The sequence below is a fragment of the Phaethon aethereus genome (assembly GCF_964289735.1).
Source record: "Phaethon aethereus genome assembly, chromosome: 4".
NCBI lineage: Eukaryota > Metazoa > Chordata > Aves > Phaethontiformes > Phaethontidae > Phaethon > Phaethon aethereus.
In genome coordinates, this window is record NC_138578.1 from 41,767,235 (window position 1) to 41,786,759 (window position 19,525).

At 35.4% G+C, this 19,525-nt stretch overlaps 1 protein-coding gene across 3 annotated transcripts in view; it reads right to left on the reverse strand.

Moving 5' to 3' along the window:
* Positions 1-19,525, reverse strand: part of SPOCK3 (SPARC (osteonectin), cwcv and kazal like domains proteoglycan 3) — a gene marked incomplete at both ends in the record, with an annotated part of 222,416 nt that overhangs the window by 85,118 nt on the left and 117,773 nt on the right. For 2 of the 3 annotated variants that reach the window (XM_081999279.1, XM_081999278.1), the window contains one exon: positions 168-294. The exons of the other annotated variant lie outside the window; for it this stretch is intronic. In XM_081999279.1, the coding sequence (XP_081855405.1) occupies positions 168-294 (127 nt within the window). The remainder of the gene's footprint in view (positions 1-167; positions 295-19,525) is intronic. 3 annotated transcript variants of the gene reach the window in all.

Genomic DNA, 19,525 nt, shown 5'->3' on the forward strand with positions numbered 1-19,525 from the left:
GCCTTTTTGTCTTACAATATACTAGAATCGCTGTAGGTTGCAGTCTGTAATACATGTTTTAGTCAGAACAAATGTCGATTTGTGTTACAATACAGTATTTTATTTTCCAAGAGATGGAATTGACTGAAACAATAAAAGAATAATTTAGTTCTTTATTTAAATCTTACCTGAGAAGAATATGTGTGACCATCTGATCCACAAACAGGATTGGTATAAACTACTGGACACTGCTTGCAGTTTGATGAAATGGGACCACCCCTCCACTGTTTATGGCCTAAACCAGCCTCTTTCATACTGTAAGTAAACAAAAAGTATGTAATTCTGATAAGCAGTAGTAAAAATAGAACATATTCAGGGTATTTTAATGAGCCTTTACAAACAGTAAGCCATACATAATTTCAGCCATAAAGTTTTCTCTAAGTAAAGAGCTGCCACAGTCTTTGGTATATACTCACCTTTGTACGTTACTCATTGTAATGATACTAAATATCCGCATATTATTTCACTCTCTAATACATCCTAGTAGAAAAAGATGTTTAAGATGACGATTTGGTGACTGTTACACTTATTGATCAGTGAAAGATGTCTGACTTGTGTGGTATTTACTTTTTTTTGTTGTTATTAAACAGTATGAATGGAGCTGTTGTATTAATACTGGCATTTAAGGAGGTAACATTTAAGTATTAGAGAATTATATTGTAAATACTTCTACAGAAACAGGTAGGCAGTCCTTCAGAGTACTGTTTGCCCCACTTTGACCACTGTCCTTCACAGTTTACATTTCATGAAATTCAGACTCTAGCATCCAATGTAAAGTTCAAAGGGGGGGAAAAAAAAAAAGGGTAATCCACTGGAGTACAGAATTGATCTGCATAAGCATACATGTGTGTGCTTATACAAACAGATAGATACAGCTAGCTGGATCATTTTAACCCAGAAAAAAGCTACACTGGTTCAGACTAAAAGTCTAAAATAAGTAATCGACAATTCTTCAAAATACTCTTCCAGCCTTCAGTAATTTCTGGCGTATGGCCATCCTTAGACAAATAAGTTTTCTCTCTGTAGCTTTGAATTAATTTTTATTCATTAATTTTTCCAATTGCTTTTTGAAACTATGAAAGCATTTAGCAGCCATTGTATCCTGAAACAGCTGTTTTATGAGAGCTGCCCAATTCATAGACTGACCTACAATATGCTTTATATATTAATGGCTTCCATATAAATAAGAAAATAGAACAATAATACATGATTTTTATATTGTGTTTTCTGCTTGGAGTCTTAAGAAGGAATCTAAAAATGATTATTCTTAGAATACAGCAATGGCTTATCAGGACACACTAGAGTAATAAATGTTCAAACTTATATAAAACTCAAATCAAGTCACCTTTAATGGAGCAGAACTCTTACAGCTTGGTTCACCTACAGATAAATCAAGAACTATTTTGCTAACTAGTCATGAATCACTGTTTGAGAACAATCTGTCTAAATGAGAGAAAATAAACTCCTCAATCCTCTGGTTTTATGACATGGAGAGTAAAAGTCTAAAAGCACACATCTAACAGTAAACTGGTGATGATCAAAATCAAAACCCCATTTCTCAGCTGTGCTACCTTTTTTATGCTCTTCATGATTTTGGCTGTAAATGCAGTCTTTAAGAAGAAAAAAAAGCAAACATGTAAGTTATAGAAGTTTACATTCAGATTATGCTGCATGGCAAAATTTTGAACTGCACAGATTTTTTACAGTGTAAACAGGAACCTGAAACGTTTTACGCAGAAGTTATCAGTTACTGCTGAAAAAGCCAGTAATAGCTTCAATTACATGTAGCATAATGAGTGGTAAAATATCCATACAGGAAGTTTTTATGTCCATTATGAAGTATAAAAAAGGAAACAATTCAAACACGCCACCCTAATTAATAATAAATAACAATCCTTTCTACTGAGCTGCATCATTTGAAGATTAAGTACAAACCATTTAATTTCTATACAGTTGAACTGTATTTTTTATGATGTATAATATATAGTAATAATCTGACTATCGTTGCTTTTCTCACTTGACTGAGAGTTTTTCAATCCTCCGCATGAGCTCCAGTGTAATTAGATTATTTAGATGACTGCATCTTTCTCTTACTTCTTGTTACTTTTATAGTTCACAATCTTCCAGAAGTGCCCCAGTAGCCTGAGGTTACTGTCAGGACCAGAGTCCCAACTATCAACCTGATACAATTTCTGTTTATCTGAGATACAGTAACTCTAAAACACTGCATAAATCAATTGCAAAAGTTCCAGACATCAACAGGGAGAACCTCACTGATGGCAGCAAAAAACAGAAACAGGAGAAAGGATTTGTAAGACACAGAGGGGATGTTGGGATTAGAAGCTTAAAACATATCAAAAAAAGGACTAGCAATGATTACAGGGTTTTAGCATATCTGCACCCTTTACATGCCTTCAATGAAGCTGAAAGACAAGAAAAGATGGGGGGTCTGGGGGGAAGGAAACCCTTTTAGATGGAGGAAAACGTCTAAGTAAAACCACCTAAAGGAAGGAAAAGAGAATGATGTGTGTCATCATGTTGGAAGAACCACAAAGCGGGTGGACACGAAAGCAAGCTCAGGACATGGAAATCGCAGGTCTGTGACAACCAGTGGAGAGCTATGAAGAAAATAGAAAATATTTTATGTGGTCAGATAGATCATCTTCTCCCAACTAACCTTGGCTTTGTTAGGCTTTCAAATGAAGGCTGTCCCAGAGGACTCATACAGGGTGAAGAGAATCAAGTTTCTTGTTATACATAGTACTCACCTAAGACCTTCAGTAGATCACTCTTCTCAAAATCTTGGTTTCTATATAACTAATAATAATTTTCTACAAAACAGAAATATCTGTGTTTTTCCAGACTTAGAATGGAAGGTATAATGATAAGTGAATTCCAAATAATGATACTTGGAAGGTATCAACCCAGAGATACCTGGTCATGGAAGTGCCTGGGATAGACATCTGTTCAGAAGCTTTAGTACAGTGATGCAGAAACAAAATTCTGCATTATCAGAGCTGCTGAACAGCTATTTTTTCATTGTCAGTCACTGAGATCAATATGAAAAGTCAATTAAAAACATGTTAATACTAGTTATGGTAGATACGTGCATTTCATAAAATATATTAATAACACCTTTTACTTATGTACTCATACATTTCCTTTCATCATTATTTAATTGCATCAGATTTGCCCCTGTTAACTATTTCTTTGTTATCAGGCGTTGTGTTAGTTTTTTTCACAGCTAGGCAATGAGCGTACATACAAACTATTGACATGGAAATAACTGGGAAACTACTGTGATGATATAAATCATCTTGAATTAAGATCATTGGTGTTTGTCCACAACATCATGAAGTAAGATACAGAAAGACTGCTTAACTAAAATGTAAACAATTATAATTTACTTGAGATATGCAGATAAAGCAATATATTTTTACATTTTAAAATCTTAGAGAGGAAAACAAATAGTAAACAAGGAAACCAGTTACTTCACTTTTCTTTTTCTCTTCCTTGTATTTATTATTTTTTTATTTGATATGCAGGAAGAAAACCCAGATTACTGCAACTTGCAGTTACTAAAATTCTGCCATGTAATTCTGTGATTCCACTGCAATCACTGTAAATATTCTTGCACTTGTTAGTATTTTGCCACAATAAATATATGATGCCAAGGAAAAGTTAACCTCTGCCACTGTCAAATTTTATACTTCCAAATTTCCTGAAAAGGTATTTGGGATCTGTCTAGTAATAAAATAACTATTACTGAATACACAAGCTCTGCCTTATCTGACATTGTTGACACCTAAAGGGTAAAACTAAATATATGGGTTTCATTTACCAGCAACGCTTGTGATTGCATTAATTTACATACACCAAATTGAGCATATGCTTTTAGACTGCATATGCAACTGCATGCCTAGAAACTTAATTAGCCAATCTGCCCAATTACTCTAGCCTATGTACCTGTTTGCATACATAAACTAACCTTCCTGTATACACAGTGATCGTGCCTGAAAATACTTCAGGAACGTTTAATGTAGCCAGTTGAAAATTTAGCTGCAAGCAATTCTTTGGCAACATGACTTATTTAATGATAGATACAAAAAGTATGAGTTCCTAATTCACTTGAATAAATGATATTTTATAGCTAGATTTGATAATCTTGAAACACAGGTCTTCAAATACAGACTGACAGAAACAAATCTGAGTTACTAAAAACCTAATCTTTCAAATAAACCTAACTCTTCTCTGATAACAACGTTTGCATTTTTTAAGAGATTTTAAAATTATTCCAATTTAAAGACTGTCTGGTTATGTTTTGCAATGGCCTTTGGGGGACACAATCAGGCTGTGGCAAATTAACATAATCAGAAAAAACACTTCTACTGCAAAATCTAATTTGCTTTCATCAGAGTTGACTGGATTTCCTTCAAAGTTCCCTTTTCACGTGGAAGCATCCTGAAAAACAACTATAGCTGTCAATATATTGTTGAGATGTTTCTTTCAAATGTCAAAAGAAACAAAGACATTATTGACAGTCTCTGTGTGAGTTTCTATATTATTTTAACTCGTTTCATTATTTTGCACAATTCCTAAAAAATACAAGAAAAATCTGTCTTAAAAAAATAATAATAATAATATAACAATTCTGAGACAAATAAAGCAAAGGTTAATAAAGTTAAGTATGGGAATCAAAATACAATACATTTTAGCAACTTTAACAGTGTTGGCAAGATGTTTGTATTTATTGATAGACCATCATAACGTTTAGCAGGTACATGTGATATTATGTAAATTCAGCTATTATTTTTCCCCCAGCATCTGTACCCAAGATATTAGATTAGAAAATTATGTATGATCTATCATTTTTGTCAGGATGATTAAGCATACATTCTCAGTATTATTTCAGAATTTAGAATAATATTTCTTTCTACACATTGAAAAAGAAAATGCTATTTACTCATTTGCACTGGAGAAGGAAAACAAGTAGATATCTTAAAGATACAAATTCTTACTACCTCCTTCCACCTACATGTATTATTAAAAAGATAAGTTCACACTTTAAGGTAGTTTCTTGCCTTGTTGTCATACAGCTCCATTATTTTCAGTACCATTCTGCCTACTTTTGCCAAGCAAAGAAACCACTATTTTATTTTAAATGTCTCTATAATAAAGTAAAATCTAAACAGTACAGCCTTATGTATTTTTAAAAAACAGTTTTAAGTAATGCTGCTGAAATTTCCTAGAATAGTACTTGCTTCACTGTGATTGAGTGAAGTTAGCTAGTATAGCATTTTAATAAGAATGCACCGCAACACAGAAATGAGTTTTCTCATTATTTAACTTACCTGGAGTTGCTTGAGAGATGAAAGGGACCTAATGTACAAACAGCTGAATGCAGTGCTCACGCCAACCTTCTTTTCCATTAGGTTGGCAAATGATACAGGCATTTCAAGAAGTAATTTGTTAGAAATTACTATGTAAATCACCAGGGGAGGGGAGTGGTAAAGATTTGAGATGTTAAAGTATAAAAAGTGCCTATTAGAGATACCAATACTGTATGATTTATTTTTCTAAAAGGTTATCAGTACAAAGTAGACTGAAGGTTTTTCTTAGGACCTCTCAAATTGCTACAATTGTAATTTACATAGTTAGGCACCGATTAGGACATTTTTTTAACACACTTAAAATATAACTTGCAAAGAAAGAACAACATTAAAAAAAGCTTGAGTCAAAATCATTACATGTTATCATAGTTTTCTGATCAGAACTGTTATATGGCTGGTCACATCTTTAGGAGACATACAGCTACAAAAAAATTATAAAAGACATCCAAATTACCTAAATGAAGGGGGAAAAAGAAAAAAGAAACAGAGTTGGTAATTGGCAGATAATGTGCAAATAAAGGGAAAGAAAACCTGGCTTAGTGACTTAGACTTAAAAAAAAAAAAAAAGACATTCTTATCAAAGCCCCTAACTTCCAGATGGTAGTCAATTATGTATATGTGATGTTAAAAAATCTAGTCCACGGTAAGAGAACTCTATTGAAGTCTGAAGGAAAAGCTGACTTCTGTAGAAAAGGTTCTAAATATTCTTTCAAAATTGTAAGAGACAGTAGCTCTTTGAGCTCAACAACTGAGTCCCCCCAGCCCAGCTATAGCTATTCCTTAAAAAGTTCTGATTAAAAGCTTTTGGTTTAGTTAAAGATCAAAGGCAGAAATAGGATGTTCAAATATTGCCTAGAGACAATGACAAAATATAGACTTTTTAAAGGATTAAGAAGATGGTTGCACTAGAAAAGACAGCAAGTAACTGCATCAGAATCCTTCTCTCTTCCGTCCACAAATACAAATTCCTTTCCTTCACAGCTGACACTACTCCTAAACACCCTAGGAAAATTAGTAAAAACTAAATGGCAAAAATGAGCACATTCTTCAGGCTCCTCCTGTCTTTCATTTCTCCTTCTAGCACAGATCCCAGACTACAGAGATAGCACACTCTGGAATCCCAATTCTAAAGAGCATGATTTGTCCATCATTATCTAACACAGCCATTTATAAACATTGTAAAGTCAGAAACGTAATAAATTTCCACTATTATTTATGGATATGCCTACTGCATTCCTATGAAATGATCTGATATAGTTCCATGTGTTTCCTGGATATTTAACTAGAAATGATCACATACACATATGTGAAGTGGATTTTGCTTGGCAAATACTGAAGATGGGGAAAGCATTCATGCATATCACAAACTATTTTCTGTCACAAAAAGCACTGCACTCAAACTTTTCTGAAGATAGAGACATAAATTGACCCTTAATAAGAATATCTGTAATAACTCTATTACATTCTCTGTTTAAACTAGCAGACACATAACATCAATAAAAACAAGTGAGGCATATGAGCACAAACAATATCTCAATTATGAGACTATTAAATAAATATTTACCATTTTGCACACTTCATGCTTTGAGTATAATATATATTTTTTTTTAAGAATTGGCATAAAGCATTGTTGAAAATAAGGAACAAGACCACGCCTTCCCATAGAATATCAGTAATATACAATATTTCAACACCAGAAATGTTGAATTCCTTGAAATATGCATAAGATCAAAGCCATATTCTCACCTAGTGATACTGCAGACATCCTTCATCCTTATATTTATCACTTCAGAATACATACTGAACTACTTAGTGGATAATCAGGTCAGAGGACAGCAGAGTCCAGGGAGTTTTGTTTGTTTTAATAAGAAAGCCACAGATTTAAGTCGTTTTCTGTACGACTTCTGTGAATTTTTTGATACCTTTTTGCCTTTTATTCCTGCCTATTCCACAAATCCCACTTAGAAGTCCTGAGCCACAGAAGCTGTCAAAACCTTATATTCACCCACTAAGGGTGAGAGTTGAGCATAAACCATCGTCTCACTGTCTCTGAGAAGGAAATCTGGACATGCAGGTCAATGGAGCACCAAAGCAAACTCTATCACTCCATCAGTATCTGCAGTTAGGACCATGTCCTGGTTTCAGCCAGGGTAGAGTTAGTTTTCTTCATAGAAGCTAGTGTCAGGCTATATTTTGGATTTGGGATGAGAAAATGGTCATAACGTGCTGATGTTCTGAGTTGTTGCTAAGTAAAGGACAGCCCAGCTTCTTGTGCTGGCCTGCTAGCAAGAAGGCTGGGGGTGCACGGGAAGCTGGGAGGGGACACAGCCAGGACAGCTGACCCAGGATGGCCAAAGAGATATTCCATACCATACAACGTCATGCTCAGCTGGGACAAAGAAGGAAGGAAGGGGTGGAGGAACGTTCGGAGTGATGGCATCTGTCTTCCCAAGACACCATTACGCGTGATGCAGCCCTGCTTCCCTGGAGATGGCTGAACATCTGCCTGCCCATGGGCAGTGGTGAATGGACTCCTTGTTTTGCTTTGCTTGCGTGCGCGGCTTTATTAAACTGTCTTTATCTCAACCCGTGAGTTTCCTCACTTTTACTCTTCTGATTCTCTCCCCGGTCCCACCATGGGGAAGTGAGGGAGCGGCTGCATGGTTCTTAGTTGCTGGCTGGGGGCTAAACCACGACAGACCATCAGAATAAGGAAGAATAGCACATATTTCACAGAGTTAAATAGCTAACTGTCTAGCCTTCCTCCTAAGGACAGAGGTTTTGATATGGCATAGCTGAATAACCTTGGCTCAAACTTCTGAGGAAATTACCAAATTGTAAGAAAGAACTATGAGAAATTATACAGAGTGGAACCATGCAATATGAGAGAGGTAAAACTGCACACAGAACTGAGACTGTTTAAACAAGGTCAGTCAGCGGTAGGGGGAAAACAAGCCAAGAAAAAACAAGTAAGAAAAGTTATAAGATCATAAAAGGAAAATCAGAGTCAGAAGTTTAAACAGATCCTCAGTTTAAACAACACTGAGGATCAGCCCATTTCAAAAAGCAATGAAATTCAACACCGTTATACTTGATTGAACTGTCTGGCTAGCAAGAACTCATTGGGTATGCTGCAAGGGGAGGAGAGCATCTTCACGTTTTGTCTAACACAAAATTAGTCCTAGCTACATACTGTGTCTATTTGATGATAATTTTGTACTTTTTACATAGCATGTATCCTGTTTACAGAGCCTTTATGCACTGTAAAAACTGCTTGAAGAAAGTGGTCCAGAGCAGGAAGATTATATCTATAGGTTCAGAAGTAAAGAACGCAGAGCAAGAAAAACTTGGATGAAGTTTGCACATGGCAGAGCAACTGACCTATCACAGAAATTCTGATTTGGCTCTTCAGCATAGTTATCATGAGATATCATGACTTCTTCTATAATGTATAAAACAACACTACCTCTAGAAGACAGTTAAATATGCATTGGTTGATGTCTAGTATATTCATATATTTTTCAGTTCTTCTAATGTTGACAGTTTTGTTACATCTGTAATTTGTTTCCACAAAACAATAGGAAACACCAGGTTTTTATTTTAATTTTTCTTACAGTAAAGGATCTCATTTCTCTAGAGGTTATTTTCTATGCAGGCATCCATTTGACATCACATGAATGTACGGGACATCCAAATCACTGAGAAATCCTCTTATCACTGATCCATATTTAGTAAAGATCATTACTTAATAGATATATGCAATATAAGGTGGTAAAACCCCGATATATCCTGGGAGACAAGCTAATTTCCTACATCCTTCAAAGCTGACATCATCAAATACAAACCTCATGTTTTATAACTTCTACCGTACAATGATCAGTGAATTCTCACCAAGCAAAAGTTAAGATGTAACATTTTTAATTTACCTCAGTTGTGTGTAGATTAGGATTTAAAGATTGCAGACAAAATCTTGGTCCTGTTGAATTCAGTAAGAAAACTCCTATTCACTTCCAGTGAGCAATAGCTTTAGTCTGTTGCATTAGGTTTCACGTATCACAACTACAGTTCAAGATGCTATGTTTCTATAGCAACAAGAGAATGATTTGTAAAGATTATAAAGGTCTTTAGGGCTAATTCAGCAGTATTAGACAGAGACCTTGGACCACAGAATAACACAGAACTCTGCCAATGAACACAACCGGTGTATCTACATTAGCAAACAGGTACCACATGATTACACATAAGAGTAAAAAACCTGGTGCTGAGAACCTAATGCCCATGCTGTTGGGGGAGAGGGAGGTGCTGAGGTGTTTCTCTGTTTAATTTTTTTACTTTGAACTCGCTCTAGTCTGGCATGCTGGCACACATTTGGTAGGATCCTGGAGCACATCTCAGGTTTTCTTCATTGAAAATTAATCCATTTCATACCCCCTGAGAGTCAATCCATTATTAAAACCAAAGCAAGTGAGATGATCAGATTTTCACACAGTAGTACACTCCCATTTGAACAAAACACTAATGTAGACATAATGTAGACATCTCCTCCTCCTTTTTGAAGCATAAGTTTTTTGAGGGAAAATAATAGCTAATAACCAATACTTAAATCTTTCACAAGCACAGCAGAAATTGCCAGTAATGAAGTTGAGCAGGTCTGAATAGCTCCAGTGACTGCACAGGATGCTCACGATTTTAACTGATTCCAGAATTGAGGCCTCAAACAATTTCATACATATTTTAGTTCATATAATGTATAGGCAATATTAAAAAACAAAATTGAGAGTCATACACCACCACCCCCCTTTGGTAAAGTAATAATGTATTATTTTAGAAATATTTTTAATTGTGGATGTTAGCTTATGAACTCATACTTCACCTTTTGATCACTTGCCAAGATATGCAAATGTCTTTCCTAAGTGCTTTCTATGCTAATCTAAGTGTTTGACCTTGTCATAATGTAATTTTTTTAATCATTTCTCTTAGAGTTATCATTTTTCTCAAAACTGTTTTCATTTTATAAAGCTGAAAGATTTATTAAACAGCTCTCAAACCCATCACTGTCTATTTTGCAAAGGCAGAACATTACATAGATTTTGTGTCAGCCTTGCAGTTTCCCTCTTTGAATATAAATATATTCACTATTAGTGTTAATGAAACAAACTTAGCAGACACCAATTTGTGTTCCAAAAGAAAGCAAAAAGATTCTTCAACATGTTTTCTGATACAGAAAATACAGAAGTGAAAATGATTTCTTTCTTTCAAACATTATTTAATGAGGCAGAACACTTTTTTTTTTAAAAGACAGAAACTAGTTCTCTTCAGTCAATGAAAATAATTTTAAGAACTAGATAAATAGTGTGTCTGTGTCACTTTGCAGAAAAAATAGTCTGATAAAGACTGTGTCAAGTCTTACATTCTTATAGTTTGTTGTACAGATAAAAAGTCCCTAATGATAAGTGAAGTGCAATAATCAGATTTGGTTAGTGTCATTTAAGTGTGGGTCCTATGTATCAGCATGTTTCGTATTTGCAAAAGCGCAGGGTTGAGTATTGGTTTAATTTTTCAATGATTATGTATCTATTATTGAGAGAAGTCAAAGTCATTAATTCAGAGCATGTTTTGCATAACATGATGCTTTTTGTTACCTGCCTTCAGTAGTCCAATCACAGATATAGCTCTCACCAGAAAGCACCTTAATGCTTATGATTCATAAAAAAATAACTGAGTGAAGAAAAATAACTGAAAAATAAAAAATAAATGAAAATAAATGAAACATGATCAAATAATTAATAATCATTTCTACAGCCCAAAGAAGACAAATAGTGACAATATTTTGATTAATATTACTATTAGAATGGCCACTCCTACAAGGTTTACTATTTTATGTTGAGTATAATTATAGAATAGTTTTCACTAGAAGATACCTAATTTTCCTATTGGCTTAAAACACTGGCTGCCTCAAAAATGTCTTTTCACCATCATAAAAGCAGATTGATATTCCACTCATCACATTCAGAACCCTGCAGACACAGTGATTCTCAGGGAATCTATCTTTCTCATTGCCTTGCAAGTGCAAGTTGTACTCTTGCTGACCATGCTCCCAGCTCTTTCTTTCCTCACATGGGATCAGTCACAGTGTCTGTTTGAAAATGAAGACAGAAAAGAAAACTCCATTTATAAGCATCACAGTAATCAATATCTGAAAGGATTTCCATTTTCTCCCTTTAATATTATCATCATACATATCTGCTATGTCAATCACTTGAATTTGAGAGCCAGCAGGTAGCCTAAAACTTTTATTTTTTTGAGTACTTAAAGTTATTTGCATTCTTCAAGAGTTTATATTCAACTCTTTAGGTAGGCTTATAGGTAGAAAATATCAGTTAATGATCAGTTTCAAAAGAAGATGCCTTTTTTCCTTTTGAATAGTAAGTACAGAATATAAGTAAAGAAACATGTTTTCTGCAAAGTGACTGATGTAGTGTAGGAGTTAAAAATAACATACAGCTTGACCATTTAACCTTTTCATTCATTCTGTACTTGGTCATTTTTTTCCCAAAACTCACCCAGCTGTTTACTTTTTTAAAAAGATCCATTTCATGTAGTAAACTAATCTCTTATCTACTCGAAGGCATTCTCATATTCATACACCAATGTTAAAATTACTTTAAGATGATGGTATATTCTCATGAACAGCATTTGTAACATTCTGGAAAACACATCACCCTCCCAGCAGTGACATAACAAACGCTGAGATGATGCAACTTCCCTCAAAACAAAACCAAACCAAAACAACACACCAACCAAAAAAAACCCCTTTCACACTTTCTTATATATTCATATACTGTATGTGAAAAAAATCTTCTGACTCTCTAAAAATCCAGTAGTATCCTCTATTCATTTTCCTCCAAAGAATTTAGCACTGCTTGGCAGATCTAATACCTTCTTCTTTCTTCTTATGGGTTAAATAAAGGGATTTTGTTTTTTGGGGTTTTTTCTTCACAGAAAGGTTACTTTCTTTTTCCCCCCCCCACGAACACTTCTTTGGATTTGTGTCCACTTATGTTGTTACCCTAAAGCACATGTTTCAGAATCCGTTTCCTCTGTTCTGTGAGAACTCAGAACACAAAACACAGCTAGAAGGTTCAGCTTTACATTTAAATAAAGTGACAATCAGTGATAAAATTTGTAGAAGTTCTTCTACATGATTGAAGATGCCTTTTGTCAGTGCTTTATGTACACTACACATGAACTGTATATTCAAAAAACAATAAAACATATTCTTATGAGTCTTTTCCTACGAATTTTTATGAAATTGTTATCAACACAGATTACTCTGTGGGTTTTTTTTCTTTTTATCCCACATATACCAATGACTGAAAAGCTCTCAACTAACTTTAAAGTTGTTATGAATATTGATGTGCTTTCATCATATATTATGTATTAAAACATTAATCATATCTAACTTTAGTTTAAAAATTAGATTGTATAGTCAGGGCAAGCAATATTTGGAACTGCCTACTGACAGCAACATGATCTTAGATCTGCTTTATATCCAGGTCCTGGAATAAGGAAGAGTCTAAGAACATCTTATTTAAACTCTGTAGTAAAATTCAACTTTTTACAAGAAGAAACAGAGTTCTAACTGTTGAAGGTTATGCATTATTCTGACCAAGTAATCAGTGAAAGAATAAAATGGCAAACACAAAGCAGTAATAAACACCTGGGGAAAGAATGTTTTAGACTTCTCTTAGGATTCCTATTTCACATTTGTTAATTTTCTCAGACAAATATATTGGCCATTCTTGGCTTTATGAGGCAAGACCACTCTGTTTAAAAAACTCCAATTTCATTAAAAACAGCTTCACGTGTCAGCACTGGAAGAAGTCAAATGAGTTCTGATATGACCCAGGACACTTATCAGTGAAGATATGTGTCGTGGTTTAGCCCCAGCTGGCAACTAAGCACCACGCAGCCGCTCACTCACTCCCCCTCCCGCAGTGGGACGGGGGAGAGAATTAGGAAAAAAACCTCGTGGGTTGAGATAAAAACAGCTTAATAGGACAGCAAGAGAGAAGGAAACAACAGTGATAATACCAACAAAGGAATGTACAAGAACAAGTGATGCCCAATACAGCCATTGCTCACCACCCGGCGAGCGACAGCCCGTCCCCGAGCAGCGATTTCCGCCCCACAGCCAACTCCAGTTTATGTACTGGGCATGACGTCGTATGGTAGGGAATATCTCTTTGGCCAGTCTGGGTCAGCTGTCCCGGCTGTGTCCCCTCCCAGCTCCCCGTGCACCCCCAGCCTGCTCGCTGGCAGGCCAGCACGAGAAGCTGGACTGTCCTTGACGGCTCAGCAACAACCCAAAACATCAGCACATTATCAACAGTTCCTCATCCCAAATCCAAAACACAGTCTCACACTGGCTTCTGTGAAGAAAACCAGCTCTATCCTGCCTGAAACCACGACATATGTTAAAGACATAAGGGTCTACAAAATCAAACTGATATTTTTCAGCCTGAAGTGGACCAGGGTAGGGAGAAGCTATGAACAAGCAATTTTTTTTTTTTTTAAACTTAAAATGAGCAAATATAGTTCAGAAATAGTGCCATTATGTGTCAGAATGGTTACTCATACTTTCCTACAGTACTGTGATATCAAGGCAGACAAATGAGACAGCAATGTCATAAACTTTAATAAGATCATCTTTTGTTATTTTGAATAACATTGATAATCTCTGTATCCTCACTGTTCGTCAGGAATGTGAAATGTATGTACTAATATTGTCTGAGTCCTGCAATGCCTCTTCCCACACGGCCCCATTTGTAAGAATAAGGCTGCCAGTATATTTTCCATTTACACAGAACTTATATAAAACTGTCTTCACATATTGTAATTTATATTCAGTAATGAAACTACCACCCCACCCATTTCCAAATTGTATGTTTAAAAATGCTTCTACAGCTTTTGTAACAGCTGGCCTGCAATAGCTACCAAACCAAACAACACTTTTTCCCACCTTTGTATTCATACAAACATTAGTAAATGCACTTTCTGCAAACAAGATTTATAATTCTTAACTTGGTTATTCTGGATTTGCTAAAGGAATTGAAATTATTTTCTTGAATTTTTTACCCTTAAGGAAGACTTAAAAGAACAACAGAGGCCTATGGTCTGATCAGCATTGCTGCTAAATTCATGTATATGTTACTGAACTTATTTTTACTAGCCAAGTTTGTTGTGAAAAGAACATCAACAGTACCAAAGACATATGAATCACCACCACACTCAGGGGCAAATCCTAGCTGTGAATGAAAGATACTACAGTTAATTATAATTAAATAAATCACAGCAACGTATCATCACAAGGAGCTTGCTGACCACATTCAAGGAGTTTAGCTACCATCCTCCTGTACGGTGGACCTTGCGGTCATGAATTTATTGTAAACTTCAAAGCACACTTGGACACTTCTTAAACATATCTGGACTTGAGATATCACCATCAATGTAAATCAGGTATAAACAGCTGAATACAATATACAAATATATCAGCACATCTAGTGATAAAGAATGAGGCCCTTATAAATATTTTTTGATCTTGACTTCCAGTTTACAGGGTTCTTTCCAGAAAAACTTCATTATGGTCACAGACAATAGTTTTTAAATTTTTTTCTGTTTGCAAGGCTCTTCAGAAGAGTTTGGCATCATTTGAAGTTGTGTTCAGTTCTATTAAAAAAAAAAAAAAAGCAAAACCAAACACTGTATGTCTTGCTCAGCAAAGCCTACGTAAGCAGGTATAATTACATGTTTCTTCTGATTTTACTGTTATCAAGGTGGGCTGTACATATGGTATTTGAACTACCTGTATATACACCTGCCTGAAAGAAAGCTTAAACTGAATACATACTGAATTGCCAGATGGACAAACAATCATATGGCAATATTTATTTTAGATTTCATGATTAATGTATGCATGCCTCATATCATGTATAAAAACCTGTTGATCAGTCTGGCAACATGCCCTGTTCAAAGCAAGTACAGGAAAAAATGGTATGACACCATTTACAGAAAACTACTTCATGTTTGACAATTGATACCATTTCTACTATCTTCACTTGCTTTATAAGAAGAACAGGCTTCACATAACACATTACAAAACTTGTATATTATGAAATTAGAAGAAGGTACCCTTAGACTTTCTAATTGGGATTCCTCTGTGAAATCTTAACACATCTTTGTTACTTTGGGGAGCCTGTTAAAAAATTTCTGTCTCCCAATAAGTATTCAAACAGTAACTGCACAGCATTCTTCCTCTTTTCCATTGCAAAAAAATACATATGACGTTCCTGTTGTCTTTCATGATAAGGGATGTTTTCAGCTATTCTTGTGGTTCTTTTCTGAATACTCTCTAACTCTGAATACTCTTCCTTAATTACAGGCACTGAAATGGGACAGGATTGTGGTAGCAGTTCCACTACAATAGCTACAGATATTACAACTGCTCTGTACCTAATTCAAGATTATATTGGTCTTATCTATGTGTGTGCTACACAGAGGCTGCAAGATTGCTTAGAGGACCTCTGGACATTACATTCCAAACACCTTCAGGATCCAGCCTGCTTCCTGCTCCATTCTATTAATATTACTGCCATGCTGTGTACTGGCTGTGAGGCATGGAGGAATAGAAAGCACAAAGCTTGTATGTGCCTCCTATACCACACTTTGTCATCTGGGGCTGGAGGCCGACTATTGCATCCTCCCGCTATCTAGCAATCTTTAAACTCATAGTCAACTCAACGCTGTCTGCAGCACTTTAAGCACTGTTTAGAATATAACTAGGTTATTATGCCAGTCCCAGGATTCCTCACATTCTCCACTGAGGGGAAAAAATAATAAAAATGCACAACTGCTTTCTCTCGAGCAGGAGCTCTAAAACACCCAGGTAACTGCATCACTACACGACTGCATTAAGTGTAAGAACTCTTAAAATTATTACTATAGATTTTTACAAGTACTCACAAATCCCTCTCTCATTCCAATTATGTATTTGACATTATCATTTCAGATCCAAATATCATACTACAGGTTTATTTAAGTAGTTTTTCAACACTTTTAAATGTGGTGGTTTGTCACTCATGCTTCTTTCTTATCTTCACAGTCTAATACATTTATACCAAAATGTATATTAGTATGTATTGAGATAGACGCATATGGACTCACATATATTGCAAATCCACTCAAGTTCTGTGGTCTTGATTCCTTAGTGCACAGGTCATGATAATTTTTGCAATTATCAGCAGAACATACACTCTCTCTGTTCATATACCTTGCTTAAATTATAAGTCACTGATTTGTAGTGAGCAAAGCAAAAGTTGACTCTTCTCCATCACATCTCAGGTTTAACTGACAAAAGCATGAGACTAAAAGGGAAAACAAACACAGTACGGTTGATATTAATGGATGCAGCTTGTATCAGCTTTCTCTTTCTGTTCCCTTTCCAGAAACTACCAAAAAAATTCCTCAGTTGCCTTTTTTCCCCCCCCTCCTCCATAAAGTGAAAATGAAGCATATTTTAATAATTGTTCAACTGGCTAACTGATTTGCTGTACTAGCTATCTTTGAATGTTTCACTGTATTGATACTTTTTCATATGTTTTATTTTGTTTTAAATTATATCGGCTTTAGTTTTAGCACTTCAACAGAAAAAAGGTCTGGCACAATATAACTTCTGGAAGTATCCCAATATCAACACGTTCCACTTGAGTCGCTTAGCTCTGAATTTATAACAAATTTCCACTGCATTCACTTCAGTTGCTCTTTATCTCTCCTTTTCCAACTTGTTTATATTGATGACATTTCCACCATCACCCTGTCTTTTCTCACACCAGCTGAGACATGGGGAGAAGAACAGAGAATAATCCATTCTTTAGAGGGCAAAATTTACCCAAGATTGTTTTCTAACACCACATACAGCAGCATATTTCAAGCTTTGTAGCTTATTTTCTCATAATGTATACCTAACATAGAAGTACTTTGAGCCAAAATTGTAAAATTCAAGGAGAGGCATAAGGAAGTATCTGCCTCTCAAGATTGTATTCATCAGTTCCAAGCTCCTCGTCACACCTAAAATAAGCAACTTTTACAAAGAATACATCCAAAGTATTCATGTTCAGGGCTCTGAGTATCCCTTAATTGCCAAAGTGAATCAGGGTTCCTTTGGAGTCTCCTTAGGGCACACAACCTTCAGCCATCCATTTTAACAACCGTTCTTTGCTCTGTATCACAGCTGTACAGTAAGCGTCATGGTTTTTTTCCCCTCCCCTGCCCCTTGGCTTTCATTCTACAGTACTTAACTCCATTCATCAGGGTGTTCCTCTGCGTGGCTGATGCTGCTCCCACCACCTGACAGCTCAACCTCTTAAACCTGCCAGTTTTAATTTATTATTCTCCTCACCTCCAAAAGTACCACACCTGCTTTGCTTGAACAGTAAAAAATAGGTTTTTCACATTAATCTCCTATATTACAGGTACTGTGTAATATAATTCTACCTACCCTGGACAACTGTTTTAATTACACAACTTTGAACTGTGCTCATATCAAGAATAGTTCTGCTAAACAAGATAACCACAGAATCAAGCCTCTTTACATACTATCTACTGCCTGGTGCTGTGGAGCAATAAGGCTTGAAATGGGCCAGCTGTCTTGATAATTCTAGTGCTAGTATTACTTGCCCTTTATTCTACAGCCAAAACACATTACCTTCCTAAAAATCATTTCAAAAGCATCACAATATCATGCCTGTAGTTATAGATTCTAAGGCACACACACTTGGTCAGGAAATTGTCTTATGCAATGGAGCTCAGGATTACATGTAATCTCTATACAGTATTTAAATTAAAAATGAAGCAGTATTAACTTGAACTGGTTTTGCTGTCGTGATTACATTAACACACTTGTGACAAAGGCTGTGATGCTTTTAGATGGTATTGTTAATCGGGTGTTAGAAGAGCACTTGTAAGCTGCAAATAACACTGCTTTACAGCTCATGAGTTTTTAAGAGAATGAGGTATGCCTGCATATCAGTGCGTCACAAAACTAAACTCCTGTATTCTGGCACTTGTTAATAGCTACGGCATTTCTACGAGAAACGCAATTCCTTTAGATCATCTAGCCAACTGTCAATCTATTGTACTGTCATCTTCCACGTGCTCTTTAGATAGATGGAAGAGCATGTATCAGCACCACTTTTCTCACACCCCCAGAGACAAAAAGAAGAGACAGAAAGGCTTCCAACTTGATATTATCTTTTCTGTCGGTATGTTATCTTCTGAATTTATGAATGGTGTCTGATAACATCAGAAAATGGCAAGATAAAACTGACAAGCTGACATAAAGGTCTGGTCAGAAAAAATATATAGCAACAAGTGTATAGTAAGATGATAGCTGAGCAAAAATTGGTGGTCAAACTATTCACGAAGGATCATCTGCTAGATTGTACCAAATTATTCTATTGATATTTACATTTAAAAACCCTCAAGATTTTCCTCCTTTTTTTTTTTTTTCTTTTGTGCTTACTACTGAAGACAGGATAAGTTTCTCATAGGTCAGGAGTGTTTCACCTTAAATCTCTGATAGCTACCTCATCTCAGAGTCTGCCTATGCAATGAAATTCACACATACAGATGGCAAGCCTATTTTGCAACAATACTGATGTCCTCCAAAAGCTAAATTTAATTTATAATACTCTTTTTCCTCTCTTGACCAAATCCATGGATTGTCAACAGTGAGGCTCAAACTCAGGGGGGATATGTTCCCTTCATAAGTAGGAAATAATTTGGCATTTTTAATGTACAGTATGCATGCAATTTTATAGCTTTAAAAAGTTCCATTTTAGATCAATTCATAGATGGTTTTACTTATTAGACTGCTTTTATCATAAATATTTTAAACCCACAGAAATAGATAGGGATATTGCTGTATTGGAAAAAAAAAAATCGTTTAAAACAAAACCTTGCTATTTTCATTGGCATCTACAAATGAAGCTGTTTTTAAAACATAAAGTATTATTTGTGCCATTTCTTGAGGCACAAAA